The sequence below is a fragment of the Corythoichthys intestinalis genome, chromosome 21, assembly GCF_030265065.1.
Source record: "Corythoichthys intestinalis isolate RoL2023-P3 chromosome 21, ASM3026506v1, whole genome shotgun sequence".
NCBI classification, from domain to species: domain Eukaryota; kingdom Metazoa; phylum Chordata; class Actinopteri; order Syngnathiformes; family Syngnathidae; genus Corythoichthys; species Corythoichthys intestinalis.
The window spans coordinates 26,351,171-26,378,504 of record NC_080415.1 but is presented as its reverse complement, the minus strand read 5'-3'; the positions used below and the strand labels follow the sequence as shown (position 1 = coordinate 26,378,504).

Genomic DNA, 27,334 nt, shown 5'->3' with positions numbered 1-27,334 from the left:
TTCAAAAGATAAAGATTTATTCCGATATTGTATATCCTGATTGTTCCAAATGTAATATCTACCCAAAAAATGGGAAAACCCATTGGCAGTGTATCAAATACTTGTTCTCCCCACTGTATGTGGTAAAAAAATGGTGTTTATATATCATTGACCATGAAATAAGAAGTTGAGCGTGGAATTTGGCTAATTTACCTGGTAACTTAGAAATGTTGTAATTACACCTTAACAGAAATTCCAGACCTACAGATTGAAAAATATGCGTAGTGATGAAATTCCATATTGAGTTGTTTTTTTTTAAATAATACTTTAATCCATTTAATTTTAGACGATGCATTCAAAGTCCAAGGCGTTAAAGCTTCCTGAAGCTACATTATTTATCTTAACATTCTTTTTAATGTAATGTATTCGGTTTTTCCAGATGAAAATAAATTCTATTTTGATACAAATATCTCTTGAAACATCAAGCGCCACCGGTGTATATATTAACCTGGAAATTTCGAATCAAAACAGCCGCTTTGCTTGCAATCGAGTTCTGACGTAATATTTGAGTGGCCAATTAAAAGCAAGCTTGTGATGACGTCACCGGAACCAGGAAGACAGCGCTGCCTGCCTGCTTCACATGTAAGTTTGTGAAAGCTAGCCCTCACGGCAATGTAATGCGCTCACTAACGTTATCGAAATTAAAATTATTTTAAAATAAATGTGAAGCTGTCGACATTATTTAAACAGCAACGAGATAGCACGATTCTAACAAGTAATTTGATTTGCTAGCAACGATTTGTGTGCTGATTTATTGTTAGATGGTAAACATTGTTACTACAATTACTACTATTACAAAATATTTAATACTACCTGTGTTGACTTTTTGAATTCAACATGAAATTTCTGCTCTCTTTTGCTGTCAAATAAGATTTTCTTCACTTATTTTGATAGGACTTTTGGGCGAATTATGTATAAACACAAGGAATTTGTAAGAAAACATTGACAGCTGCAATAAAACCAGTAGTGCCAGTAGTTTAATATCATAGCTAAACTTGGTCCTCAAAATGCTCTCTTTTCAAGTTAGGTGTCCTCATTGAAATGACTGGAAATAGCATAAATCTATTGATTGCATCCTGGCAGGTCTCGCTTGATACTGTTTGGATGTCAGAACTCCTCAAAGATATTTCGGATCACGTCCTTTGCTCGATCCTCCTCCCTCCTCCGACGTCACTCTGCCCTCCACACTGGCCCAATGGAGCTGAAGGATATTTTAAAAGTTCTGGAGGAATTGGCACCCCTCTCGCTGGCTGAGCCGTGGGACAACGTGGGCCTGCTGGTGGAGCCGAGCAAGCCACGGCCTGTCAAGAATGTCCTTCTGACCAACGACCTCACCGAGCCAGTCATGGAGGAAGCGCGGACCCGAAGCTGCGATCTCATCGTGTCCTACCATCCGCCGATCTTCCGACCGATTAAAAGTCTGGTCCAGAAGGACTGGAAGCAGCGTTTGGCTATCCAAGCCGTTGAGGCTGGTATCGCCGTATTCTCTCCTCACACATCGTGGGACAGTGTTAATGGAGGAGTTAACGACTGGCTGGTTGGAGGACTTGGTGAATGATCGTATTTTTGTGCGATGAATTAACAAGTACCACTAATTCTAAAAAGTCTTCTCTATGTGATTCCAGGTGGCGGTCAGGTGTCAGTGCTGAATCAGGCCAATGTGGACTTCCCTTACAGTCACATAGTGGAATTCCAATGCAAAGATAATGTATTAGATGTTCTCCTGAAGCAATTCCAGGCTTTGGATGGAGTTTTAGTACAAGATCCACTCAGGTTGGAGATGCCACAGTTCATGTTAGAGTTTTATTGGTGGAAATAGATACATGGAAATACAGTACATATGCCATTTTTGTAGCTATGTGATTTAAAAGATTTAAAACAGGTCTATTTTCATACACTATACTGAATTATAAGGCTCACCGCTTATTTTTGGCTGAAATTAAAGCAACACTTGGTAACATTTGGTCGATTTTAGCGACGCCGGTGGACAAAAGCGGTAGTGTTGTGCCTGAAGGAAGACTGCGTTTCCAAAGTGGACCAGCGCACACCCGCACAGTGTCGTAAAATCATCAATCAATCAAATATCAATCTCCCGGTCACCTGCAGATGGATTAAACATTTCTGTTTCCAGCGGCTATGTGAAGGAGGAATAATAATAAGGTAATGAATCCAGTTGTGGCTAAACAATAGCATATGACGGTTAGCAATGGTGTGGCTAAACCACCCCACCCTTACTCGGCAGCGCCGAGGAGTTCGGTTGGAGGGGGCGTCAAGCCAGCGAGTGAAAGCCGAGCCAATGTTTATTCTGTAAGCGTTCGCATCGAATTCTATCTTTTATAATGAATGGGGAGAGGGGGAAGTGACGTATGCCGTAACGCATTTAGGACATTTGTAATACCGTATTGGCCCGAATATAAGCAGGTGTTTTTTGCATTGACATAAGACTACAAAAGTGGAGGTCGTCTTATATTCGCGGTTTAGACATTATACCCATTCACAACGCTAGATGTCGCCAGATATCATTGAAGCGATGTTCTGTCATGACAGATCTCAACTACTCTCAAGTTTAACCAGTTTGCATTATTTTATTGCAACGCTTTTCCTTATTCAGATTTGTTTCAAGACTACAGTTACAGTTAGACTTCACTTTGATGGTTAATGCAGTTATTCCAATTTTGTTGTTTCATCACAATAGATTGGTTTATTTACATTTCAAAAACCAGAAGCCATTCATTTACGAATGTGATTGCACTTTAGTTTACATATTTAAATGTTAAGAGATTAAGATTTGAATGAGGCAAAATAACTTTTTCTCTAAATATATTATTCTAATTTATTTCAGATGTACTGTAATTACTGTCTGTATAAAAATTAATTTTGTGTTCAAAAAGTCTTTTTTTTTTTTTCCAAACTTAAGTCTTGAAATATAGGGGGTCGTCTTATAATCAGGGCTGTCTTATATTCGGGCCAATACGGTACTTTTTTTTTTGTGGCAGGGTTCCTGCCACCCTCCTCAAAGTTACGTAATTAGTACCGGTGAAAGCGTTAGACCCTCTCAAGATATAAAAATGTCATTCAACTAGTTGTCAGTCGACATCTCACAAATGTTATGAAAATATTTTATAAAGGTTGAAAAGTTACCTAGTGTTGCTTTAAATGATTTTAAGTGTGCCTTATAGTTTCAAAAATTTGGTAAATGTCTAAAAAATTTTTGCCAGAAAACAAAAATTTACAGTATTTAAAAAAATCGTACCTGAACAGCTGAACTCTTTAGGCAGCATTTTATATCCCTGAATGTGATACATTTCCCAATTTGTCTTCAGTTGTAGTTCCGACCAGACTCAAGTCAACCTATACTGCAGAGCTTCAGTCCTAGGTGCGGTTGTTGAGAAAGTCGCAAAACACATCATCGCTTGTGACAGGTCTCTCCGCATCGTAAAGGCAGAAAAGGTGAGATACAAGTCGTATTAGTTAGGTCTCCGCAGTCCGGGGCTTCTTACCCATGTCCGTGCGCAGGGCCAAGCAACACAGACAACCATTTACTTCGTTTCTTTTATGCAATGCGATGGAAATTGTTCCATGAGAGTTGAAAATGCTTGGTATCAGTCCTGTTTTATCCCCCCAAAAATTAGCAAAACTATAAAATTGCAAAGTACAAAAATGAGCAAAAGTATAAAATTGCAAAGTACAGTTGGTAATCGGAGTACAGCGCAAGAGTCTCATTCCTCCGTGATGTGATCTGTCAAATACATTTCAACGAATACCTGATTTTGTTTTCCCACTTTTGACTGTGTCTAGCCCCCCTGGTCAGGACACGGTCAGGGTCGCCTCAGTGTTTTGGACCAACCGGTCGCCGTGGCAATAGCAGTGAACAAAATGAAATCCCACTTGGGTTTGCGGCACCTCCGTTTGGCCCTTGGACAGGGACGCACGCAAGGTAAGAAGGCTGTCCAGGTCCTGTGGAAGCAAAGCACACATACAGTAATGGTGAAAACAAAATGCTCACTCTCTTTGCATAAATCCCAGAATCCATTATACGTACCGTGGCCGTCTGTGCCGGATCGGGAGCCTCGGTGCTGAATGGCGTTAAAGCAGACCTCTACGTCACCGGTGGGTGGAGCTTCATCAACAGTTTCCTGGCTAGTTACTTTGCAATTTTTATGCAAGTTTCTTTGGTTTAAGGTGAAATGTCCCACCATGAGGTGTTGGATGTGGTTGCCAAAGGAACCAGCGTCATCCTCAGTGACCACAGCAACAGCGAACGTGGCTATCTGGCGGTTTTCCGAGAGAAACTAACTGAAAAGATGCCTGCTGATGTCGTCGTGACGTTGTCTGACGCTGATAGGGACCCTCTGGAGGTGGTCTGAAGAATGCAATTTCAAAATATTGCTGAATCGCTACAGTTGATGTGCAATCCATTTGGATTGGGATGGGCAACTGGATTGCATGTTTATTGCTATCTAGTTAGTTGCCACTTTGTATCCGTTGCAATGCTACCACCCAAGCAAGTCTTTACACAAAATTATTTTGGTTCCAATCAACGTGACCGTTGACCGTTGCTTTATAAAAACACACTAAGGAAGTGAAAATGAAAGCAATAAAAGTCAGGATGCGCTGATGGGTGTTTTTTTTCTTATCGCAGCAGTTATCCTTAAAGTCAAGACGTAATGTGAGATGAGACACCACGGCTTCACAAAACTTTAATGATGGGGATAATTACCATGTGGTACATCACAGGAATTGCCGCGGTTCAGGATGGGTGCAACTAAGCATGGAGTTTGGCTAACAAAGTCAGAGACAGAAGATTGGTGGTCATTAGCGTCAATGTTTCTGGTTCAATTAAAACCGCAGTGGTACAAAATTATATTTTGGTTGGAAATGACATCAACAGGACAAGGAAGGAAATGTAAAAGTCAAGCCTTAGATTTGATAAATTGTCTCATTTGCCAGCAGTAACCTTAAGAGCAGCACTTCTAGTTCTACATAAATATTGGTACTTGAGTACTCTTGACACTTCTGATATTGAACGTAATCGTGATTAACAGCATCTTAATAGTACAGTTCTTAGTTTTTGTCAGTTTCTCAATTTTGATCCAAGTTATCAGAAAATTTCTTAGACCACAAAAGCATTGCCCTTCACATACTTCCCATTCTTGTACTTGTAAGGCATCCCTTTACCCTTCTTGCTACTCCCCTTCCTGGTCTTCTTGGGCACTCCGTCCAACACTGTATTTTCCGAAGACTTCTCTTGAGGCTTTTCCAACTTGTAGCTATCGTCAATCAGTGTAGGTAAGCGCTTCTGCCTGGAACAGAACCACTTGACAGAGCTGTAGAGGAGCTCCACGCAGCTGGAGAAGGCAGACAGGACCCCGACGGCGAAGTAGAAGCAGAGAAAGACAGTTTTCTCGGCTGGGCGCGAAGTAAAGCAGTCCACCGTGTAGGGACAAGGGAAACGGTCGCAAGGATACTGGGCTTCCACCTTGAAGCCGTAAAGCCACCACTGTCCGACTAGAAATCCCACTTCGGCGACTAACCGGAAAGCCACGTGAACAATGTAGAACATCCTTATCTGCCGGCTTTCCCTATAGTCTTTAGGTGATTTGGAGCCATTTCTCTTGCTGTGATGATGCATGGCGTACATGAGAAAGAGTAGCGACGGTGTGGCGATGAGGACGATATGGAAGACCCAGAAGCGGTACTGAGAGATTGGGAAAGCCTGGTCGTAGCAAACTTGCTTGCAGCCCGGCTGGAGCGTGTTGCACGCAAACTCTTCCTGTTCGTCCTCAAACATGTCACTTGCCACCGTTCCCAGGATCAGGATCCGGAAGACCAGCATCAGCAAGAGCCAGAAGCGGCCCAGCATGGGCGAGTGGGCCTGAAGGTGATCGAAGAGTCCGCTGAGAAAATCCCATTCCCCCATCACTGCGGCAGTCTTGCACCTAAAAGTTAAGGTGTCTCACCCTGAAGTCTGCCAGCAATTGCAAGGAAAAAAGCTTTCAGTTTGTCTCCTTTAGCACTTTCCTTATCTAGTTTATGACTGGTTATATTCCAAAGATCTAGTCTGATTAGGACAAATCAAAAACAAAAAATTGAGTCATCGAGAGTATTACACAGCAGACTCATGCTGCTCACAAGTACAAAAGTACTGTATACCAAAATGGTCAAGTATCGGTCAACAATTTTTACTCCTACTTCCAACTACTTTTCTGGTTACCTTTTTCAATGTCCATGGATGACAACAAAATTTTAAAAAAGACAGCGACAAGACAAGTCCAAGGTATGAGCTCCAGTCAGTCCTGGTTGAGCTCTTGATTGAAATTAGTGGCGACATGGACAAACTTGTCCAGGAATGATGAAACACATTGCTTCTGGCATTCCAAAATCCTCATCTAAAAAAAAAAAAATAAAAAAACATGCCGGTAAGACTTTTCTAACATAGTGTTAGCATTAGTCAAGAACAAACTGCATTTCTGCCTACCTTTGACATATCGTCATCAGATTCAACCTTAGAACTCCACCCTTTGGCTGGTATTGTCTACCTTTACTAAAAATCCTTAAACAAGCTCTGTCCATTTTCACTCCACTGAAAACTGGTTGCCGTGCGTGTAACTGAGCGGGCGGTGACTTTTGCTCAATTCCTGTTTAGGGTCTAATCTGCACTAATCACAATAGTCAGTTAGTCAGGCAGTGCAGATGTTGACAAGACATGACTACCTCGTAATGATGCATTCCTCAGGGCAGGAAAAGCCTGTTTGAAGGCAAGGCAAAGCTTTTGTTGGAATATATATAGCTGTATGGAAGATTCGGGATAGCAATTAGGCCATAATCGGATGAGCGAGTCAAATGACTGGATTTGGAGCCAGGTCATCGTGATGGACAATTGAAAGTCCAGTTTACATGATTGGGGGAGGTATTGCTGATGGGGAAAGAACATGGAGGTCAGCGATTCACAAAGTGTGGTATGAAAATGAATCATTGCTCAATTACAGTTCAGGTGTATTTAACTTTTAAAGTAAAAGCGATACAATTTAATCTCAAGCATTTTCAAGCATTTGCTTAGAAACAATTTGTCTTCAAATATAATAATATGAATGAATAACCTTGGTATTCTTTGTCGTGATCCAGCGTAAAAATCACAAAAAAAAAAAAAACCCATCTTGAATTGTATCGACATAAGCATGTACTAAGAAACCAATAAACAATTGCAAACTTTATTTGAGGAAAAACTGCTAAATATATAAACACAGAACGTATCAAAAATTTTAAGAACAGCTTAAACAGCTAAGAACAACATGCAAAAACCAAAATAAACACAGATTTAGTCAGAATCTGAATCAATATTGTAGGAAACGGGCTTCCTGGCTCTGCTGGACTTAAGTGGCGCAGCTTTTGGCACAGCGAACTCTGGCTCCGAAATTTGGAAGCTTTCATCATCGCTCCACTTCCTTCCTTTTTTCTGCAACGGGAGAGATAGCGTCAACATTACATTGACATTTATACGCTATGATTCAACACAAACCTTCGCTCCCGCTGTTGTTTTTTTGGACATCAGGCGAGACATGAGGTCGCCCGAGTCACTGTCAGAATCGTCGCTTATGACTTGTTTCCGTTTGGCGGCGGCCTTGGGTTTCTGTACTTGGGCTTCGTCCTCCGTGTCACTGAAGCCAAGTGAGGAGAACGCCTTGGAGGCGGTGCTGGATGAAGGTTTGGGTTTTGACAGAGCGTCCACGATGGATGGCTGCTTCACATCTAAGACAATTAAATGCCGTTTTATCATCTGAAATGATTTCCGCTTAGATTTACGTCGTACCTGCGCTTTTCTTGGATGCGGCTGTTTTCTTTGGCGCGGCAGCTTTCTTCGGGGCGGCCGCTTTGGTCTTACGTTGAACTGGAGCCTTGGGCCCCGCTTCCTTCTTGTCCAACTTGGCTTTGCTTTCAATTTGTTTCTTGGCTGTCGGTTTAGCCTTCGTCGCTATTTTCCTACATGACGTTTTACGTTGTATTTTAGGTCGGGAAAATATCAAACTGCTTCCTTTATGTTCTACTCACTTTGGTGCCACGGGAGAATCTACGTCGCTATCAATCAGGGCGGCTGGAGCGAAGCTTTCGTCATCGTCGGTGGTGGTGTTGAAATCTTTCTGTTCTGGAGCGTTGTTAAACTCATCTTCGCTGTCCGACAGGGAGTACTTGACGGCAGCTGAAATGACACGGAAAACATCGTCAGGACACAGTTGTTGCCTACAATAAATGACCAAGTTTTCGGTCAACTTCCTTATTAACTCATTGGCTGCCATTGATGGGGCTAGACGTCCAATCCATTTTGACTGTACAACGAATGTGCATTCACAGCCCGTCCTCACGGTTTGTTAATTGATTAAAAAAGAGCCTGCATCATATGAGTTTTTGGAATGTTTCAAAGTACCAGAAGCTACCTTTAGTTTTACGTTGGATCTTCTCTCTGGGAGCAATGACCTCCTCCGTCTCCATTTCGCTGTCTGAAAGACCGTTGCCTTCCTCCTCGGAGATGGGACTCTTTTTGGTCATTTTGGCAACAGGCTTAAATTGAAGAGTGGTCTGCTTCCCAGTCTTTGACCCTGCAACCAAACGAAATGTCACCGTTAGGCATGTGCCGGTATGAAATTCTGATGATATGATAACCTTAAGCCAAAATATGACTTTCACGTTATCACGGTATTGCAATTAGAGCTCTAAAATGTGTTACTTTGAGATATCTGGGGGGAAAAAATAATAACTGAAATATTGTAAATAAAAAAATAAATACATAAATAAAAAATGAATGCAGTCCTTTAGGTGAGCCTAAACCCACAGCTTGAGATTATTACCATCAGAAAAAATATAATTCAATATTTTTCCATAAAAAGCACGTGTATGACTCGTATCATGTTTACATGATACACACACTCTTTTTCTCAACACAGACAGTTGCCAGAGAGAGAAAAAAAAACACGTTTTACCATACACGACGATAGCTACACGATGGCTGGAGGAGTTTCACCTCCTCCAACCATCTTGTAGCACATCTGACTCACTGACACTGAGCAAAAACTGGTAGGGGAGGGTTGAGCCTTACAGCTGCAAGCGAGGGATTTCACCATGCATTTTTGGGGACATATAAAATAGCTAATACCTTAGGGACGGTAGGACAGAAAACTTTTGTGGTTTTGAAGCCTTGACGTTTTCATTCCACGGTATACCTTGAAACCGGTAATCGGCACATGTCTTGTCACTGTTGACCACCTTGGGTGATTTCAACAGTGGTCATTCAGGGTCCCCCCAGGATTGATAAATCTGATATCAAGACTTTTAAGACCTTTTTTAATGCCATTTCAACTGAAAATTAATACTTTTCTCGCACCCATTATTTAGATAATATTTAATCATATTAAAAAAATAAAGCACTGAACATCAAATTTAACCTCAATTACTAAGTGTGTTTGACAAAAGAATGCACATTTATTGAAGATACAATAAAAACAAAAAGTTTTGTGCCAGACCGGCCCTCTTTATGTCATGACCTACCTTATTAAAATATTGTAATAATAATCGTGCTGTCAAGCGATTAATTTTTAAAAATCGCGACTAATCGCATGCTGTCAATAGTAAACTTGCGATTTTTTAAAATGCATAAATTTTATATTTCAATTTCTAAATACACCTAGAGTGCCTTGCAAAAGTATTCGGCCCCCTTGAATCTTGCAACCTTTCGCCACATTTCAGGCTTCAAACATAAAGATATAAAATGTAATTTTTTTGTCAAGAATCAACAAGTGGGACACAATCGTGAAGTGGAACAACATTTATTGGATAATTTAAACTTTTTTAACAAATAAAAAACTGAAAAGTGGGGCGTGCAATATTATTCGGCCCCTTTACTTTTGGTGCTGCAAACTCACTCCAGAAGTTCAGTGAGGATCTCTGAATGATCCAATGTTGTCCTAAATGACCGATGATGATAAATAGAATCCACCTGTGTGTAATCAAGTCTCCGTATAAATGCACCTGCTCTGTGATAGTCTCAGGGTTCTGTTTAAAGTGCAGAGAGCATTATGAAAATCAAGGAACACACCAGGCAGGTCCGAGATACTGTTGTGGAGAAGTTTAAAGCCGGATTTGGATACAAAAAGATTTCCCAAGCTTTAAACATCTCAAGGAGCACTGTGCAAGCCATCATATTGAAATGGAAGGAGCATCAGACCACTGCAAATCTACCAAGACCCGGCCGTCCTTCCAAACTTTCTTCTCAAACAAGGAGAAAACTGATCAGAGATGCAGCCAAGAGGCCCATGATCACTCTGGATGAACTGCAGAGATCTACAGCTGAGGTGGGAGAGTCTGTCCATAGGACAACAATCAGTCGTACACTGCACAAATCTGGCCTTTATGGAAGAGTGGCAAGAAGAAAGCCATTTCTCAAAGATATCCATAAAAAGTCGTTTAAAGTTTGCCACAAGCCACCTGGGAGACACACTAAACATGTGGAAGAAGGTGCTCTGGTCAGATGAAACCAAAATTGAACTTTTTGGCCACAATGCAAAACGATATGTTTGGCGTAAAAGCAACACAGCTCATCACCCTGAACACACCATCCCCACTGTCAAACATGGTGGTGGCAGCATCATGGTTTGGGCCTGCTTTTCTTCAGCAGGGACAGGGAAGATGGTTAAAATTGATGGGAAGATGGATGCAGCCAAATACAGGAACATTCTGGAAGAAAACCTGTTGGTATCTGCACAAGACCTGAGACTGAGACGGAGATTTATCTTCCGACAGGACAATGATCCAAAACATAAAGCCAAATCTACAATGGAATGGTTCAAAAATAAACGTATCCAGGTGTTAAAATGGCCAAGTCAAAGTCCAGACCTGAATCCAATCGAGAATCTGTGGAAAGAGCTGAAGACTGCTGTTCACAAACACTCTCAATCCAACCTCACTGAGCTCGAGCTGTTTTGCAAGGAAGAATGGGCAAGAATGTCAGTCTCTCGATGTGCAAAACTGATAGAAACATACCCCAAGCGACTTGCAGTTGTAATTGGAGCAAAAGGTGGCGCTACAAAGTATTAACGCAAGGGGGCCGAATAATATTGCACGCCCCACTTTTCAGTTTTTTACTTGTTAAAAAAGTTTAAATTATCCAATAAATTTTGTTCCACTTCACGATTGTGTCCCACTTGTTGTTGATTCTTGACAAAAAATTAAAATTTTATATCTTTATGTTTGAAGCCTGAAATGTGGCGAAAGGTTGCAAGGTTCAAGGGGGCCGAATACTTTTGCATGGCACTGTATTAGCACAGGAGTTCATCAAATTTAAGCCTCATTAAAAACAAGAAAAGAGTTTTCCTTTACACTTGTAAAGATGAATCAAATATGAATTTTCCCCAAATAACTTGTAAAAAGGGAGGCACAGAGGAAGAGCATGTCTCCTGACAGTTCTGAGATCAAGGGCTCAAGCGCAGGTTCTGTGTGAAGTTGCCATTTTATTTTTGGGGTACTAGCTATAATTTTATCTTGTATTAGACCGACTTTTTAAAGAATGAGGAACCTTTTGCAGGTGTTTTGAATTACACATGTGGCAAGTGTGTACAAAACTGAAGCTTTTCATCATATTCATTTTTTTTTTTTGGTTTGTGGTACATGCAAATTTACATACTCAATTTTGTTGGTTTAATCTACCAAAATAAAACAACTTTTACTTGATATTAAAAAAATTGGGGGCGTACTGTATATAGTTTAAATAAATAAAAAATTAATGTAATATATCATTACTTATGAGTGTTTTCATATTATTCAACACATAAAATCACCGCAATTAAATGTGAAAGATTGAAAGAATAATTGAACTCACCAAAACAGCTTTCTCCCAATGCACTTATACAGTTCAGACATCTGTGTATTTCAGGGTAGTTCACGCTCATCAGTCCATCTCAGAGTGCAATGTTTTGGGTTAAAATGCCCAACTTATGTTTTGCCTGAGAACGTGGATTTCACCCCAATCCTCCGTCTTTGTGCCCAAAAATAGTGCGTGGAAGGCATGGTGGAAGTTATAGTGGTGCTCTCATGAAAAATATTTCACTCTGCATGTTCATTTACGGTTTATCGCTGTACTTTTATCCAAACATGCTCAAAAACAATGATAATGGGTCACGCCAACAGCCAGATGGGTTCACGCTCGTCATGCTGCCTCAACGTGCCCCATTTCGGCCATTAAAACCCAAAATTAAGTTTTTCCAGAATCAAGTCAACAGGATGATATCATGATACTCTTTCCCAGAGGCAGAGCTGGCGGCACTGGAGAATGAGAGGGAGCCTGTTGCGGCGTATCGAATTTCAAACTACGGAATGCTGGAAGGGCCACAATTTATCGCGCAAAACGGTGTTGTGTGATGCCGTTAGTAAATTGTTTAACTGAAAGCTTTGTTAAAAATGTGTATTACGACCGGCCCAAACGTCAGGCTGGCCCACCGGGAACTGTCCCGGTTCTCCCGATTAGCCACTCCGGGCCTGGTACTGTGCGATTGCCTGCTGTTGTGATGTTGATGATAACGGCGCGCACGTACGAGGTGCAGTGCATCGTAAAAATTCTATGCGTCATCTTCGTTATGGATTTTAAAAAAAAACAAAAAAAACTGTCACGGATATAATTTAGGTTGAACTGAGATGTTCTTGAAAATTAAAACCACAGTGAAAAAATTCCAGACTTACGACAGCTAATTTAATACTTTTAATACCTTTAATTATGGAAAACTAAATTCAATGCCTTTTTAATACTTTTAATAACCTGTGGGAACCCTGTCATTTCTCACCTTTATCCTGTGAGGTTTTTTTGGTTTTCTTCGTCAGACCGACCTCCTTGACCAGCGCCAGGTTCTCCTCGTCGTCCCCGAAATCCATCTTCACGGTTACGTCGTCTTCACTCTGCGAAAAAAAATCTATATTCAGTGAAGTGTCCACAAAGGTGACCCAGGCCAAGAGCTGACCTTCACTTTTAGGCCTCGCTTGCGTTCTCCTTTGAGGACATCGGCCTTCCTGTTGGCCTCGGCTATCATGGCGTTGGTGATGCGCGGGATGACCCGGCGGCCCTGCGGCGTGGGCATAGTCTCCATTTTCACCTTGGCTGCTTTACCTTTGGAAGTCTTGGGAGCAGGCATTGCGGCATCCTCCTTCTCTTTGGCTTCAACTCGCTAGTGTGGAAGAGGAAACAAATGGAGCTTTACAATTCATCAAATGGTCAAATGAGGTGCTTCTTCCTAATTCCAGATATTTTTAATTTTTTTCCCTTATGCACCCTTTTTAGGGAGTATAAAGCTTACGGTTAGCGGCTTAGCGAACGTACTTCCAGTGAACATTTCAAAATAAAAGCACGTCAACATGTAAATAAAGATTTCTGGAGTTAATCTCATATACGTCAGATTCTACACTAAGAATAGCTTTAAAATGACATGCATTATGAAAAATATGATTGGCAACGAATAATGTGGCTTCAAATTTGCTGACATGGGAATTTTGCAGGACAAGATGACAGTCATTTTGGATCAAATAAACACTTTTTATGCGCTGTAATTGACAGAGAACAAAAATGCCATTGGGTTTCTCGCCAACAGGTAGTCCACAGGTTACGAACGAATTCCGTTCCTAGGTTGGTGATGTAACCCGATTTTCCGCGTAAGTCGCAATTAACCCTTTAAGTACCTCCTGAACCTCAAAATTACTGTCCAAAAACATGTATTATAAATCATATTAATGAGTAAAAAATAAGATACTGTGAGGTACGTTGTGTTAAATGCCGTCATATTTAATGACGGTTCGGTATTTCGTAAAGCCGAAATCGCATAAGTAGGGTACGTCGTACCCCGGGGAATAACTTTCATATTCTGCACTTGGATAGCTTTCAAATAACTCATTATGCCTCGTTTGTTTGTTTTTTATATTTATTATTTTTAATGTAGATTGTTTTATCTACGAATAACAATTTATTGCATTTGAATGGGTGATTTACTAGGATGTATTGTCATGCCACCAGGGTTGATGCACGCTAAACTTGGCTTGCCGTGCTGTCACTGGCTGTATCAACCCTACAAACGTTGATGACCTCTACCTACTTAGTGGGATTGTTCCACCAAGCATCCGGAGGACAGTTGCATCCCAGAAGGAAAAGCTGAGACAAGAAGCTAACACCTGCCGCCAACTCTACAATCATGAGCAAGTAAAAAGGCTAAAGTCAAGGCATAGCTTCCTGCAGTCAGTCACTGTCATTGTTTTCTTGAGTGTGTTGTGGGTTGTAACTAAAGTGAATTCATCCATACATTTCCAAGATCAATGTTCAGTTTTTTGGAAAATATATATTTTTTTCATGCTTTCTTACTGTATGGTAATTCAAAATATAGTGAGATGAAGCTCAACAGCCAAGTTTCAGTTTACAACAGAATGACCAATTACCTCAAGTTCTTCCAAAAAGGCAGCAAGATCTTCCTTCCACAGGTCACTTGGACTCTTCATCTTAAGTCTGTTTAGCTCCGTCATCTGCACATCGGCAAATTGGGAATGAAAGCTCAACAAATGTACGGAATAAAAGCATCACCAGAAAAAAGTTGAGCAAGTGACCTTAGCATCTCTCTGTTTGCAAAGCTCCTCCTTCTTCTCCTTAGTCAGGAACCACATTGGCATGCTAAGCAGGTAGTTGTAGTCTGGACCACTGGTGTCCTCCTCAGGTGCTTCCTCCTGATCATCATCTACTTGCTCTTCGTTCTGATGAGAACATGTGATATTTAGTGCAAGTAGAGGCTGATTAACAAAAACTTCTTCCCAGGGCGTCACCTTGTCTTGAGCTTGTTTCCAGGCTTTGACTGGGTCAGAGTCATAACCCATCTGCTGCAGCATGCGAATCAGCTCCTTCTTTGGTTTGTTCTCTATATATACACACATCTGATTAGCAGAACACTCACACTGACACATGGCGACAAGTAATAGCCACTAACCAATGACCAAGGTGCCCTGGATTTTCTCCAGGATGAAGCGGGCCTGGTTGGTGAGCTTTGCGCTCTCCGCCCCCAACATTCCCAACAGCCAGTCCTTCCTTATGCCGTAATACTTCAAACGCATCTCATAGAAGTCCTTTAGAATATCCTGCACTGACTCGTACTTCTTCAAGGCGCCCACGTGGTCAAACAGAACCTGGAATGAACACAAAAACATAATCTTACCCGGTTCGGTTTATGACGACAATTTGCCGGACGTACCATTGAATTGCAGGTGAGGGGATTCTGCAGCTTGAAGACTTTATGGAGTCCAGCCGCCTCCACCTCGCGAAGTTTCTCCTCAGTCATCTTGATGACAAATCGCACCGTGGTGTCAGTGTGGTACTCCTTGTAGTCTGTGATCAGAGGGGGGACCTTCTCGGTGCCGTTTAGCATTGGCTCCAGAATGTTCTCCTTGTAAGACTGGGTCAAAGACAAGAAATTACTGTATTTTCCAGACTATAAATCACACTTTTGAATTTAAAATAATCCCTTTATTCATTCTTGAGTTTAGTGCTTGCAACGATTAACTTGAGTAATTCGATTTGAAAAAAAGATCCAAATTAAATTTTGCTGCTTCGAGTATTCGTTTAATTAAAGTGGTGTTGTAATGGTTTTGTAATGTTTGTGTTCTCAAGTTGTTCTTTGTGACATGTTTGTGTTCTCAGTGTTTCTTTGTGACGCATTAGGAGCGCACTGTAAGGACGCCTGGGTCTATCAGCTGTGTCTTGCTTACTGCTGCGTGTGCTGTCATTTTCATGCTCGCCAACGTTTCCTTCGGTTGTATCCCACTTTGATCGTTTTGTTTTTTTGTGCTCTATTTTCTATTGGGCTTTGTTAAATTTGTGTGGTGTTTGGTATGTTTCCTTTGTTGTACTTTTTCTTAAATACAAAATTACTCTCCATTTCTGGTCTCTGAGTCTGTGATTGAGATCCACAGAAAGACCTTGCTGTTCATCAAAGGTTTGTTTTGAAAGTGTGTGCATTTGGTTTGATTGATTTGGGTGGATACACTGCCCTCTAGTGGCAACAGTGAATATGATATAACTCATTTCACATGGCTGAATCCAGCTTCTCCTTGTTAAGACCAACATGAGATAAGTTTTTGTTTGAGCTAATGTTTTTTTTAATGCATTCGTAATTTAGTTTATAAGTATATTTAGCCGTTTTTGTGGGAATATGTGTTTGAACCATTTGTTAAGAGCATTGTAAAAAATAAAATAAAAGCAATTTATTGCATTTAAACTAGCGGGCTTTTGCTATGCAAGCTAGCCCATAGACTTCATAATGATATTGACGGGCCAGATTCAACTTTCACTGCGGCACGCCTTCAAGTCGTGGGCCACCCCACAATCCGCTTCAGGTATTCGCAGTCGGTCGCAGCGACACATGCAGCAATCCAACGCTGGATCAAGGTTGAAAAAGTATGAAAGCTGTTCTGCATACAAACAGGAAGGGTTGTCTCAGGAGTGATTTGTTCGAGGATTCAAGGTAATTATTATATATTTTTCGTTTTCCCCCCAGAATTTTTAACGTAAAAAGCTCTGTTTTAAGGCTGCCGCCATATTGTCTAATAGACTAGCATCATTCTTCGACATATGTACGTAAAATAAATGCTAACTTAACCAAGAATTGAGAATGTCTATACAATCCATGTCTATACAGAATTCAAGGATTTAAGCATTTATTCACAAGAATTTTAACGGGAAAAGCTCTGTTTACATATGGCGGCCGCTACATTGACTAACAGACTAGCATCGTACTTCGGCACATTTACGTAAAATAAATGTTAACTGCACATTTTTTTGTTGTTGCTTTTAACCAAGAATCGAGACTGTTTTACGTCCGTATCTCAAAAAAAAAATTCAGGGATTTAAGCATTTATTCACAAATTTTTTTGACCAAAAATCTCTTATCTGTGATTCCACTCTGTCAGCATTGATGGCCACGCCAAGGCAGGCCCCCTATTATTCGGCCCCGCCAATATCGTTATGAAGTCTATGGTTAGGCAATTGTTCGTTTGTTGTACTTAGATCCTCATTTATTTATACCGTTTGAGGCTCAGGTCATGTATTTTACTTTTTTATGTTCCTTAATTGATTACTCGATTGTTCGAACTAAGGCTACGTTCATACTACAGGTCTTAATGCACGAATCCGATTTTTTGTCATATCTGTTTTTTTGGCGTGCCCGTTCAGACTGCCTTTGTCCATTGAGACCATTCAAGTATTACGCATGCGCACTAATTCGCAGTCCGACAATCGCCGAGCAAGACGACGCGCATGCACAGAAGCATCAAAACAAATGACTACACATGCTGGCTGTCATCCGTCATTCCAGGGATATCATATTTTGCTTTTTAAAAAGAGGACACAAATAACAGACATAAATAATCCCAGTTAGGCTTATATTCAAAGTATATGGACTGATAGCATGCACGCACTGTCCGTGCATGTCACACACACATACGCGCAGTTTGCCCTGACTCTCGGCCGTGTAAGCAATGTTGAAATATTGCTTATATGAAGCAGAGAGAAAACCGATCATTCTTAGGCTTATCCTCAACCCATTTTTATTTTTTTTATGACTGTTGTCAAATCCGACCCTTCCTAAAAAGCCGTGTTCAAGGCAAGCTAGACGCTAATAATGCACAGCTGCACCGCTACCGTGGCGTCACTCTCGCTTTTTGATGACGTAATTGCTGCATGAATTCCGATTTGAGAGATAGGACAGTACAGACCGCCGCGACAGTCTGGAAAAATGTGGCCCAGATCGAATTTGAACCACATACGAATGACCCAGATCGGATTTGAAATGGTCCAGTTCTATGCGACTTGTCACGTTCAGACCGTCAAGTTAATGCCTCACTTGAGATGGAAAAACACGAAAAAATCGGATTTGTGCATTAAGACCTGACGTATGAACGTAGCCTAAGTAGTTAATCCATTAACAGACTACAAAAATAATCAATAGTTACAGTCCTACTTGAGTTATTATCAAACTTGCAGGATGTATATTAATATTAAACAGAAGAAGTGACTAACCTGTGTCCAGGTTTTTGCAGGCAACTCTGAGATCTCAATTGTGGTGGAGTCAATAATGGCCAACTCTCCACAGATGATGTACTGGTTTTCCACCAGCTGATCAATTGTTCCTTTGAAGCCTTTATAACTTGGGAGCTTAGAGAAGACAAATGACAATAATTTTCACGTTTGGTCTACTGGTAAGATCCCAAACCACTCGCTCACCATGGGTAGCGGCTCCTCTCCGTTGAGCATGCGTGTGATGTTGGTGACAATCTCTCGGACGCTAAAGTTGGGGATCTTGCTGGCCCAGCCGGTGCCAATGCCGTCAGAGCCGTTGACCAGAACCATGGGGATGATGGGAATGTACCACTCGGGCTCCACCCGCTGGTTGTCGTCGAAGTTGTTCTTCAGTAGATTGTCGTCAGTTGCCGGGAAGAGAAGGCGAGCCAGAGGGCTGGAAAGTATGGATATTTGGGAACGTCATTACATCTGGCGACTGCCGATTTTTTTTGCGTTGAATGCTTACCTAAGCATTGTGAAAATGTAACGGGGGCTGGCAGAATCCTTGCCACCGTGGAGCCTAGTTCCAAACTGACCGAGGGGCTGCAGCAAGTTCAAGTTGTTGCTTCCCACAAAGTTCTGGGCTAACCCGATGATGGTCATCATCAGAGACATCTGGAAATTGAGCGGTATGGTCTGATCAATCGCATGAACCTACACAAGACCTTAACTGTAAAGCGACAGTCACCTCTCCGTGATGATACGCTGACATCTCAGCTACGGAACCGGCCAACTGGGCCACCTTCACCTCCCGCTTATCATTTCTTTTGAAACAGCAGAACAATACCTTCCTCTGGCCTGGCTTCAGACCTATGAGAAACCAGTACAATGACACACGTGAGAGACGTTCTCAAACAGTTTTCGCTTCCTGTGGCCGCTTCTTTATAACGCACCGTCCAACAGGCAGGGAATGGACCGCTCATTGTCAGAGTTGGAGAAAAGGACCAGCTCCTTGTTGATAAAGTCATTGTAGGACAGATGCTTGGTCGCCTGACCGTACAGATATTCCTGCGGACAAGTAGCAAAGCCGAGGCGGTAACCTCAAGTGAACTGATGATGCAGAAACAGAAGAACTGAAAGAATAGCGAAGTCTGTCAACCTCAGGGAGGTTGAGCTCCCTTCGCTGGCGTCTGTTGACCATGAAATTGGTGAGCCACTCTTTGCGTTCGTCCACTTTTTTCTTGCTAAAGGCCTAGCACACAGCACACTTTCTTTTCAAAAACAACTCTAGTTAAACTGAGCCTTGACACAAACCGACAGGACTCACGAGGGTGATGGCTTCATCGTCTTGGGGCCCCGAGTACTTAAATGGAATACGGTGTCTCGGCATGTCAGCAAAATACTCCTTGGCCTCCTGCGATGTGCTAGTTCCCAAACCTGATTGGACAGAAACCCAGAAAACGGCCAATTAGGTAAATGCGACAGAATAACAAAACAAAAACCGTGACGTAAGGCCGGTAGAGAAGAAAGCTTACTTGGCTTGCTTACTACCACACAGGGGTTTGTGACAAACCTTTGTAGTACTTGATTTTCCAAGATTTAAGGTTGGACTGGCTCTCCTTCCATGCTTCGAATTCGGGGATACTGTAGAATGACAGCTGGGATTTCTTGTGGGATGCCTTAAGATGAGAGTTTTTAGGTTTAAATTTGAGTTTTTTTTTTTTTTTTTAAGGTTAAGAGTTCGAGACACAGTATTAGTTGACAGGTTTAGGATTTCAGGGTTAACTCAGCAAATGACTGAAGAGGCTTAGGATGGTAGTAAATTATCTCAAACCTTTTTCATAGACTTCACTATCAGTTGACGAGACAAGCTCCTACAGACATTGCGTCACTGCTTCCTGTAAGAAGGCCGGGGTAGGCAAAGCGTTACGGCAGCTTTCAATGGGATAAACTCAAACACACGCTGCGTTCTAACGCCAGATTTTGGTGGAAACAGGACGAAAGTTTTTGTGCATTTAAGCAGGCAGGAGAGTCTCAAGAGTGATTTGGTCGAGGATTCAAGGTAACTATTATATAAAATAGCACCGTGCATGGACTTTGAAACGTTCTGAAAACAAAATGAAAGGAATTAAATGCGTAACTTTAGCTTGAAATATTTACGTAAAATGAATGATAACTGCTCGTTTTTTTTGTTTTAACCAAAAATCTAGACTGTTTTACGTTCATATCTATAGAAATTCAGAGATTTACGCATTTATTTACAAGAGTTTTCAACTTAAAAAGTTGTTTGTTTTGTGATGGCCGCCGTGTTGGATTTTGTCTCCATATACAACAGCATAACTTTACATTAAAAAAATCTGGTAATATTCAGACTGAAGTATTAAGTTTCTGAGGTGAAGAGTGAGTGATTTATTAGCTGTTGAAAACTTGCAATAAATACAAAAAATTAAGTTGCCATTTCAGGGAAAAAATTGTGACATGTTAAATTTTGCTTTCTATCTTGAAAATATAGTTATTATCTCTGCATTTGGTGATTTTTGTGCAGCTAGCGTAAAATATGAAACATTTATAGCCATTTTAGGTTTTGTTATACTTAAATAAAAAAAAATAACTAATCAGGATTTTATTAGGGAACGATTTCAATTTTTTTGAAGCAGCTACTCATGGAGACTCTTATATGCCTAAATGGTGCCTGTTATGGTTTTAGGGCGCTAGCGGCTTTGGTTTGAAAATATTTGAATTTCAAGTTTTTGAAAATAGGCCCCCTACGGAGCAGCCCTGCGCCCTGTTAACGGATAGTGAAGTGTATGCCTTTTTTCAGGACTTTAAATTGGTCAAAACTTTCAAAAACAGACAGGCAGGTGAAAACACTTAGTTTCTACAATTTGGACACTAGGTGTCAGCATTGTCTCAAAGTCAAACTGCATACTTTGATGATGGGAGTGATGAACTCTTCCAGGAAGTTGTGGCGAAGCAGTGAAGGCCAGTTGTAGTGGATGAAGTTGATGAACAAACCTTTAATGTGGGAGCCATCTTGATCCTATCACAGTACAATTCCAGATTCGCAATGAGTCCAGTTTGGTGGCTTTTTTGGTGTGAGAAGAATGCTAAAATGATACCTGATCTGTCATGATCATGAGTTTGCCATAGCGCAGGGTCTTAAGAGACTCTGGATCGGTGTAGTTCTTTTTGTATTGCAGACCCAAGATCTTGATGACGTTATTGATCTCGGCATTCTCCATAATCTGCCAGAGAACATGTTTGGATATTTACTCATCAAGCAAAATAGCATGGAAAAAAAAAAATCGCGCTTGCGTTTGAGTCCGACCTGTTTGTGAGACGCCTCTCGCACGTTGAGCATTTTTCCCCTCAAGGGGAAGACACCGTAGCGGTCCCTGCCGACCACGCCCAGCCCGGACACAGCCAGCGTCTTGGCCGAGTCTCCCTCGGTGAGAATGAGCGTACAGCCGATGGAGTTCTTGCCGCCTGCCGGACGTCAAGGTTGTTAGCCGCTGCTAGCCGACAAATTAAGCGTAAAAACTTGGATGTCCCGATCGCGTATTTTCACACCAGAGTCCGAGTCACCTGATTTTGAGAATCTGCCGACACAGTCCCCAATGCGATATCGAAAAAAATGTGTTGTTCCCAAGGTATTACAGATCCCCCCATTTACTGCAAGATGGACTCGAAGGGGGGCTATTCATTTGTGCTACATTTGCGCTAGGTGTCTGAACAACTAACCCCTCCAGGGTTTTCCCTACATATAAAAGATCGTGGCGCACAGTCACACCAAAATAATTTTTAAAAAATTATTTTTATTTTTATTAAGATTTAAAGATCCATTCTAATTTATTATTTGTATATTTCAACATGACGTCTAAATGAATACTATATATATGAAGCTCATTTTTTACGCACTATTTGCCATAAGTTGTCTAAAATAGCATGTCAAATACAAATTGGTAAATGGTGTTACACTTGTATAGCGCCTTTCCACTTTTTTGTTGTTCCTTTACATGCTTTATTTCTTAAAGTGCATCACTTCTCCTATTGAAAACTTGCCACCGAGATGGAAATCACGAGAAAAATCCACAAAGTCATTTGAAGTTAATGAATGTACTTCTGGTTTAAAACGACCTGAATATTGACGTTGACGTCACGTTTAAGTTCTTTATGGAGTGTCTTTGACCTGAATCGTCGCGGCCGAGCAAAGCATTTGTTCGGCGCTGACGTCACTCGTTGTAATTGGCACCATTTTGGGTCAGTTTTGCAATAAATGGGGGCTGTGTGATGTCATCGCTCGAAATTAATATCTCCATCTCAAAAACGATAGCAGCACAAACGAAAAATTTTATAGCATAAACATAGCACAAATGATTGACATTTTTTAGCCATTTTTAATCAAAATTGGGCAGGTTTGACCTCAAATTGACCTATAAAAGAATTGTTAATATCTCAAATTCAACAGCAGCACAAATTTTTTCAGCAAAAAAAACTATGACATAATTTTTCTATAAATTTGCGTCTGATGGGGGGTGGCAATTTCACAGAGGTAGTAGAAAAACAAATTTATTTTATAAATTAAAAATCCAATCCTTTTCACCTGATTCCGATCCCCTGAAAAATAGTGGCGATTTTCCAATCACGTGATCGGATCGCGACATTCCGAGTAAAAACAGTACCAGCGTCGTTGGCGTCATCCAGCTTGGGCACTCCTTTGACTTTGCTGTGCTTGACCGCCGAGCACTTTTTGTTGAGCTGCAGCTGAGCTTTGAACTTCACCCAGTTCATGATGTTTTCCACAATTCCGCAGGTGGTGGCCTGTTACAAAGGCGAGTGAGCAAAAGGGGAGTTTGACAAACACGTCGGCTAACCGTTACCTGCTTGATGAACTTCTCGCTGAGCGGGCAAGTGGAGCCAAAGTTCTTCTGCTGCAGAGTCATGTTCTCTTTGGTTTGCGAGTCAAACGTGGGGTTCTCAATCAGGCAGTTGACAAACAGCCACATGTGATTTTTCACCTGATTGCGAGAAGAGAAAGATTCACCATTGAAGCAAGAACTTATACCTCCGAAGTGAACACTTAAGAGTTTTACCTGGAAAGGCTTGACCACCACCCCAGCTTTGTTCTTCTTCTTCACGACGTCAATCAGCTTGTTGATCACCTGATCGGCCACGTAATCGACATGCCTTCCGCCCTTAAATTCAGAGGACTAGTATTAGGATCTCATGTGCTTGCCCGTCACTTAATCGGGGGTAAGAGTGAACCTTAGTTGTGGCGATGCTGTTGACGAAGCTGACTTGCTGGAAGCCCTTCTCGCTGATGGTGAGGCAGACCTCCCAGCGTCCATTGACGACTTCGTGAAGCACGTTCAGCTCGTTGCCCGTTTCACTGACTTTGTCTTTCAGGTACAAGTTCACGTAGCTTTGGAAATCTGTCACCTGGGTTGCGTGGTGAGTGAAGAAACATTTAAACCTTTAAAGGGCTGTTATTGACAACGCAGACTTTATCTTTTTGCTCATTTTTATTTATTAATATTTAATTGAGGGTTTTCCCTAGCGCTTTTATAGCTGAACTTACAGGCAGCCTTTTGCTGTTGAGGAAGACCCGGACGCCTTGTGTACATCCGGCGATGTCGTAGGCCCTCCTGGCCATCAAGGCCACTATGTCTTTATCCAGGACGCTCATTTTAAATTTGGGCAGGTCTGGCTGAAAGGTGATGCAGGTGTAATCGTCTCCGTCGAAGGATTTGATGCTGGGCTCCCCTGTTCGGCCCATGTTGTCATACCAGGTCTGTAGCGAGACAAGAGGAAAGATTTCATCAATTTTCTTTTTCTTCTTTTTGCTGTACAGACGTTTTGGCTCCTGATTGGACATCAAATTGTATTATTAGTGTGGCCTTTGCATATTTTGTCATGGGCAATTAAAAAAAAAAACAACTAATTTGCTGCCATTGATGGTGCTAGACGTTCGATCTTTGACATCTACTAGTGACAAACTCGTTCTGAATGATTAGACACCACATGACTGGACGTCTAGCAATAGCACGTCAATGGCACTGAAATAGTTACACGTCAATGGCACTGAAATAGTTAAATGACAAAAAAAAAAAGATTGAATGAAAAAGAATAAACTTTTACATTTTATGTATACATTAGTGTTTTTTAAACCAACTACCGATGCAACGTGAATTAGCAATCGCTGAGTCAGCCCATATTATTCTTAGCAAAGCCCAATTAATTAAGTTGGGGGGTGGGGGGGGGGGGGCATGACTGGCTCTATATGCTACCTAATGACAAGGAGCAATACAAAAACATGATTTAATCTAGAGTGGTATGAAAAAGTATCTGAACTATTTGGAATTTCTCACATTTCTGCATAAAAACACCATCAAATGTGATCTTATCTTTGTTAAAATCACAAAGATGAAAAAACAGTATCAGCTTTAACTAAAACCACCCAAACATTCATAGGTTTTCACATTTTATTCAGGATAGTATGCAAACAATGACAGAAGGGGGATAAATAAGTAAGTGAACCATCACATTTAATATTTTGTGGCTCCCTCTTTGGCAGCAATAACTTCAACCAGACTCTTCCTGCAGCTGCAGATCATTCTGGCACATTGATCAGGACTAATCTTGGCCGATTATTCTCTAGAAAACTGCTGTAGTTCAGTCAGATTCGTGGGATGTCTGGCACAAATCGCTGTCTTTAGGTCATGCCACAGCATCTCAATGGGGTTAAAGTCTGGACTTGGCCACTCCAGAACGTGTATTTTGTTCTTCTGAAACCATTCTGAAGTGGATTTACTTCTGTGTTTTGGATCATTGTCTTGTTGCAGCATCCATCCTCTTTTTATCTTCAACTGTCTGACAGACGGCCTCAGCTTTTCCTGCAAAACATCCTGGTAAACTTTTGAATTCATTCTTTCGATAACAATTGCAAGTTGTCCAGGCCCTAAAGCAGCAAAACAGCCCCAAATCATGAGGCTCCCTCCACCATGCTTCACGGTGGGGATGAGGTGTTGATGTTGGTGAGCTGTTCCATTTTTCCTCCACATATGACGTTGTGTATTACTCCCAAACAATTCAACTTTAGTTTTATCAGTCCACAAAATATTTTGCCAAAACTTCCAGAGTGTCCAAGTGTAATTTTGCGAACATTAAACGAGCAACAATGTTTTTTTTAGACAGCAGTGGCTTTCTCCGTGGAGTCCTCCCATGAACACCATTCTTGGCCATAGTTTTACATATAGTTGATGTGTGCACATAGATATTGGACTGTGCCAGTGATTTCTGTAAGTCTTTAACAGAGACTCTAGATTTTTTCTCTCTCTCTGAATATTCTGCGCTGAACTCTTTGCATCATCTTTGGTGAACGGCTACTCCTTGGGAGAGAAGCAATAGTGCCAAACTCTCTCCATTTGAAGACAACTTCTCGAGATGGTTTTCTATCCTTTCCCAGCTTTATACAAATCAACAATACTTGATCTCAGGTTTTCAGACAGCTATTTTGACTGAGCCATGATGCACATCAGACAATGCTTCTCATCAAGACAATTCTTACCAGGTGTTTTAAAGTGGACAGGGCAGCTTTAAACCACTTATCAGTGATTGGACACAGACACACCTGACTGAAATTGTTTGGTAAAAATTGGTATCAATTGCTCTTCCTTCGGCAGAGGGTTCACTTACTTATTTTCCCCCCCATCTGCTATTGTTTGCATGCTATCCTCATTAAAATATAAAAACTAGGGTTGATCCGATCATGTTTTTTTGCTCCCGATCCGATCCCGATCGTTTTAGTATCTGCCGATCCCGATATTTCCCGATCCGATTGCTTTTTTTTGGCTCCCGATTCAATTCCAATCATTCCCGATAATTTTCCCCAATCATATACATTTTGGCAATGCATTAAGAAAAAAATGAATAAAACTTGGACGAATATATTCATTCAACATACAGTACATAAGTACTGTATTTGTTTATTATGACAATAAATCCTCAAGATGGCATTTACATTATTAACATTCTGTCTGTGAGAGGGATCCACGGATAGAAAGACTTGTAATTCTTAAAGGATAAATGTGACGTTGTATAGTGTGACTAAATATTGCCATCTAGTGTATTTGTTGAGCTTTCAGTAAATGATACTTCAGCCATGCACAAATGCATGATGGGAAGTGCAACCATGACTGTGCGTAGTGCTACCAATTGATATATACAGTGGTACCTCTACATACGATCACTTCGACACACGATCTTTTCGACATCCGACGTAAAATTTGAGCCGCCATTTGTTTCTACATCCGACGAGTTGCTCGAAATACGACGACATGACAGCACTGCAAACGAACGCACGGTGGATTTTCTTGTGTGAGAAATCAACACAGTTTTCAAAAAAAGTTGATACAGTTGGAGAAACAAGGAAAAAAGTGATGCTTACCTTTGAAATGAAGATGCAAGTTATAGAAAAATATGAGCTTGGTGTGCGCGTCCCTGAACTGGCTCAACAATACAGCTCCATGGTCCTCTTCCGACCACCGTTCGCCACTATTTATAAGTTAAGGTGACAATTATTATTGTGGTAACATTGCCAAGGAAATCGCCAGCTTCGTCACGTTTTTATCATTTATTTAAGAACTTATCCAACACAAAACGCCCATTGTCTTAAGCAGTTGACTGCTCTCAAGAAAACGAAAGTATTATCTCTACCGCACCGACCTATCGCACCGTGACGTCAGCTTCGCGGTGCGTTCAGGGACACTAAAAAGTGTCCGCCATATTAGAATCCAATTCGTTACATTATTTACAGGAATAATTATTAATTCTTCTTCTTATTATTATATTATTCTGACTTATTTATTTATAACTTATTTTTTTTTCTATGTTTAATTGCCATTTGTAACAGTGCCAGCAGTATTTATTAAGAATTTAGTGTATGTTTTTAGGCTTTGGAACGAATTAATGGAATTATAATGTATTCCTATGGGAAAATCCTGCTCGACATACGACCATTTCGACTTACAAACAAGGTCCTGGAACGAATTAAATTCGTATGTAGAGGTACCACTGTATTCTCTGCTCGTCGGAAATAACCTAAGGTGTTAAAAACGATCAATTACTACCTTGCTTCCCCACATTGCTTCCCACGATATTTCTAATCGTAGGGAGAGGGTTGTAAGGCTTTAACCAATTAAAAAAAGGCTCCAAAGGCTGCCAAAATTCACTCTA

The 27,334-nt window shown here is 41.1% G+C and overlaps 3 protein-coding genes across 6 annotated transcripts in view; 1 reads left to right on the top strand and 2 right to left on the bottom strand.

Moving 5' to 3' along the window:
- Positions 1 to 468: 468 nt before the first annotated feature.
- On the top strand, positions 469 to 4,649 carry nif3l1 (NIF3 NGG1 interacting factor 3-like 1 (S. cerevisiae)). 2 transcript variants are annotated; one of them, XM_057825556.1, is made up of 7 exons: positions 469 to 621; positions 1,123 to 1,589; positions 1,665 to 1,812; positions 3,363 to 3,489; positions 3,838 to 3,976; positions 4,066 to 4,149; positions 4,222 to 4,649. In XM_057825556.1, coding segments are annotated over exons 1-7 (1,152 nt in total). In that variant the 5' UTR covers positions 469 to 619; the 3' UTR covers positions 4,407 to 4,649. The 2 variants fall into 2 exon arrangements, with proteins under 2 accessions (XP_057681539.1, XP_057681540.1); XM_057825557.1 differs by having other exon boundaries at positions 621 to 754.
- Positions 1,704 to 7,300, bottom strand: LOC130909293 (gap junction delta-3 protein-like). Of its 3 annotated transcripts, XR_009061725.1 has the most exons (4): positions 6,518 to 7,300; positions 6,254 to 6,428; positions 4,082 to 6,007; positions 1,704 to 3,996 (listed from the first exon to the last, which is right to left on the bottom strand). XR_009061725.1 is itself a non-coding variant. In XM_057825558.1 (2 exons), the coding sequence occupies exon 2, from the start codon at positions 5,957 to 5,959 to the stop codon at positions 5,153 to 5,155; it is 807 nt and encodes a 268-aa protein (XP_057681541.1). In that variant the 5' UTR covers positions 5,960 to 6,428; positions 6,518 to 7,180; the 3' UTR covers positions 4,069 to 5,152. The 3 variants fall into 3 exon arrangements, 1 of the variants encoding a protein (XP_057681541.1); XR_009061724.1 differs by having other exon boundaries at positions 4,082 to 6,428; positions 6,518 to 7,180; XM_057825558.1 differs by lacking the exon at positions 1,704 to 3,996 and having other exon boundaries at positions 4,069 to 6,428; positions 6,518 to 7,180.
- Positions 7,237 to 27,334, bottom strand: part of top2a (DNA topoisomerase II alpha) — a 25,932-nt gene continuing 5,834 nt past the window's right edge. Inside the window, exons 7-34 of the mRNA XM_057825554.1 lie at positions 23,679 to 23,891; positions 23,366 to 23,539; positions 23,194 to 23,295; positions 22,981 to 23,118; positions 22,783 to 22,921; positions 21,429 to 21,586; positions 21,220 to 21,345; positions 21,030 to 21,140; positions 19,674 to 19,779; positions 19,428 to 19,537; positions 19,260 to 19,352; positions 19,054 to 19,168; positions 18,849 to 18,970; positions 18,627 to 18,775; positions 18,323 to 18,554; positions 18,119 to 18,253; positions 15,297 to 15,497; positions 15,036 to 15,231; positions 14,875 to 14,966; positions 14,662 to 14,805; positions 14,497 to 14,580; positions 13,038 to 13,241; positions 12,864 to 12,975; positions 8,472 to 8,633; positions 8,089 to 8,236; positions 7,850 to 8,019; positions 7,559 to 7,788; positions 7,237 to 7,495 (exon numbers count right to left, since the gene is read on the bottom strand). Coding sequence (XP_057681537.1) covers positions 7,358 to 7,495; positions 7,559 to 7,788; positions 7,850 to 8,019; positions 8,089 to 8,236; positions 8,472 to 8,633; positions 12,864 to 12,975; positions 13,038 to 13,241; positions 14,497 to 14,580; positions 14,662 to 14,805; positions 14,875 to 14,966; positions 15,036 to 15,231; positions 15,297 to 15,497; positions 18,119 to 18,253; positions 18,323 to 18,554; positions 18,627 to 18,775; positions 18,849 to 18,970; positions 19,054 to 19,168; positions 19,260 to 19,352; positions 19,428 to 19,537; positions 19,674 to 19,779; positions 21,030 to 21,140; positions 21,220 to 21,345; positions 21,429 to 21,586; positions 22,783 to 22,921; positions 22,981 to 23,118; positions 23,194 to 23,295; positions 23,366 to 23,539; positions 23,679 to 23,891 — 4,104 coding nt within the window. The 3' untranslated portion in view covers positions 7,237 to 7,357. The remainder of the gene's footprint in view (positions 7,496 to 7,558; positions 7,789 to 7,849; positions 8,020 to 8,088; positions 8,237 to 8,471; positions 8,634 to 12,863; positions 12,976 to 13,037; positions 13,242 to 14,496; positions 14,581 to 14,661; positions 14,806 to 14,874; positions 14,967 to 15,035; positions 15,232 to 15,296; positions 15,498 to 18,118; positions 18,254 to 18,322; positions 18,555 to 18,626; positions 18,776 to 18,848; positions 18,971 to 19,053; positions 19,169 to 19,259; positions 19,353 to 19,427; positions 19,538 to 19,673; positions 19,780 to 21,029; positions 21,141 to 21,219; positions 21,346 to 21,428; positions 21,587 to 22,782; positions 22,922 to 22,980; positions 23,119 to 23,193; positions 23,296 to 23,365; positions 23,540 to 23,678; positions 23,892 to 27,334) is intronic.

Bases quoted from the DNA above. Each gene is read 5' to 3' on its own strand.
- nif3l1 (XM_057825556.1), top strand. The intron at 1,590-1,664 runs GTGAATGATCGT...ATGTGATTCCAG, and splicing joins CTGGCTGGTTGGAGGACTTG to GTGGCGGTCAGGTGTCAGTG. The intron at 4,150-4,221 runs GTGGGTGGAGCT...CTTTGGTTTAAG, and splicing joins AGCAGACCTCTACGTCACCG to GTGAAATGTCCCACCATGAG.
- LOC130909293 (XM_057825558.1), bottom strand. From the start codon at position 5,959: ATGGGGGAATGGGATTTTCTCAGCGGACTCTTCGATCACCTTCAGGCC.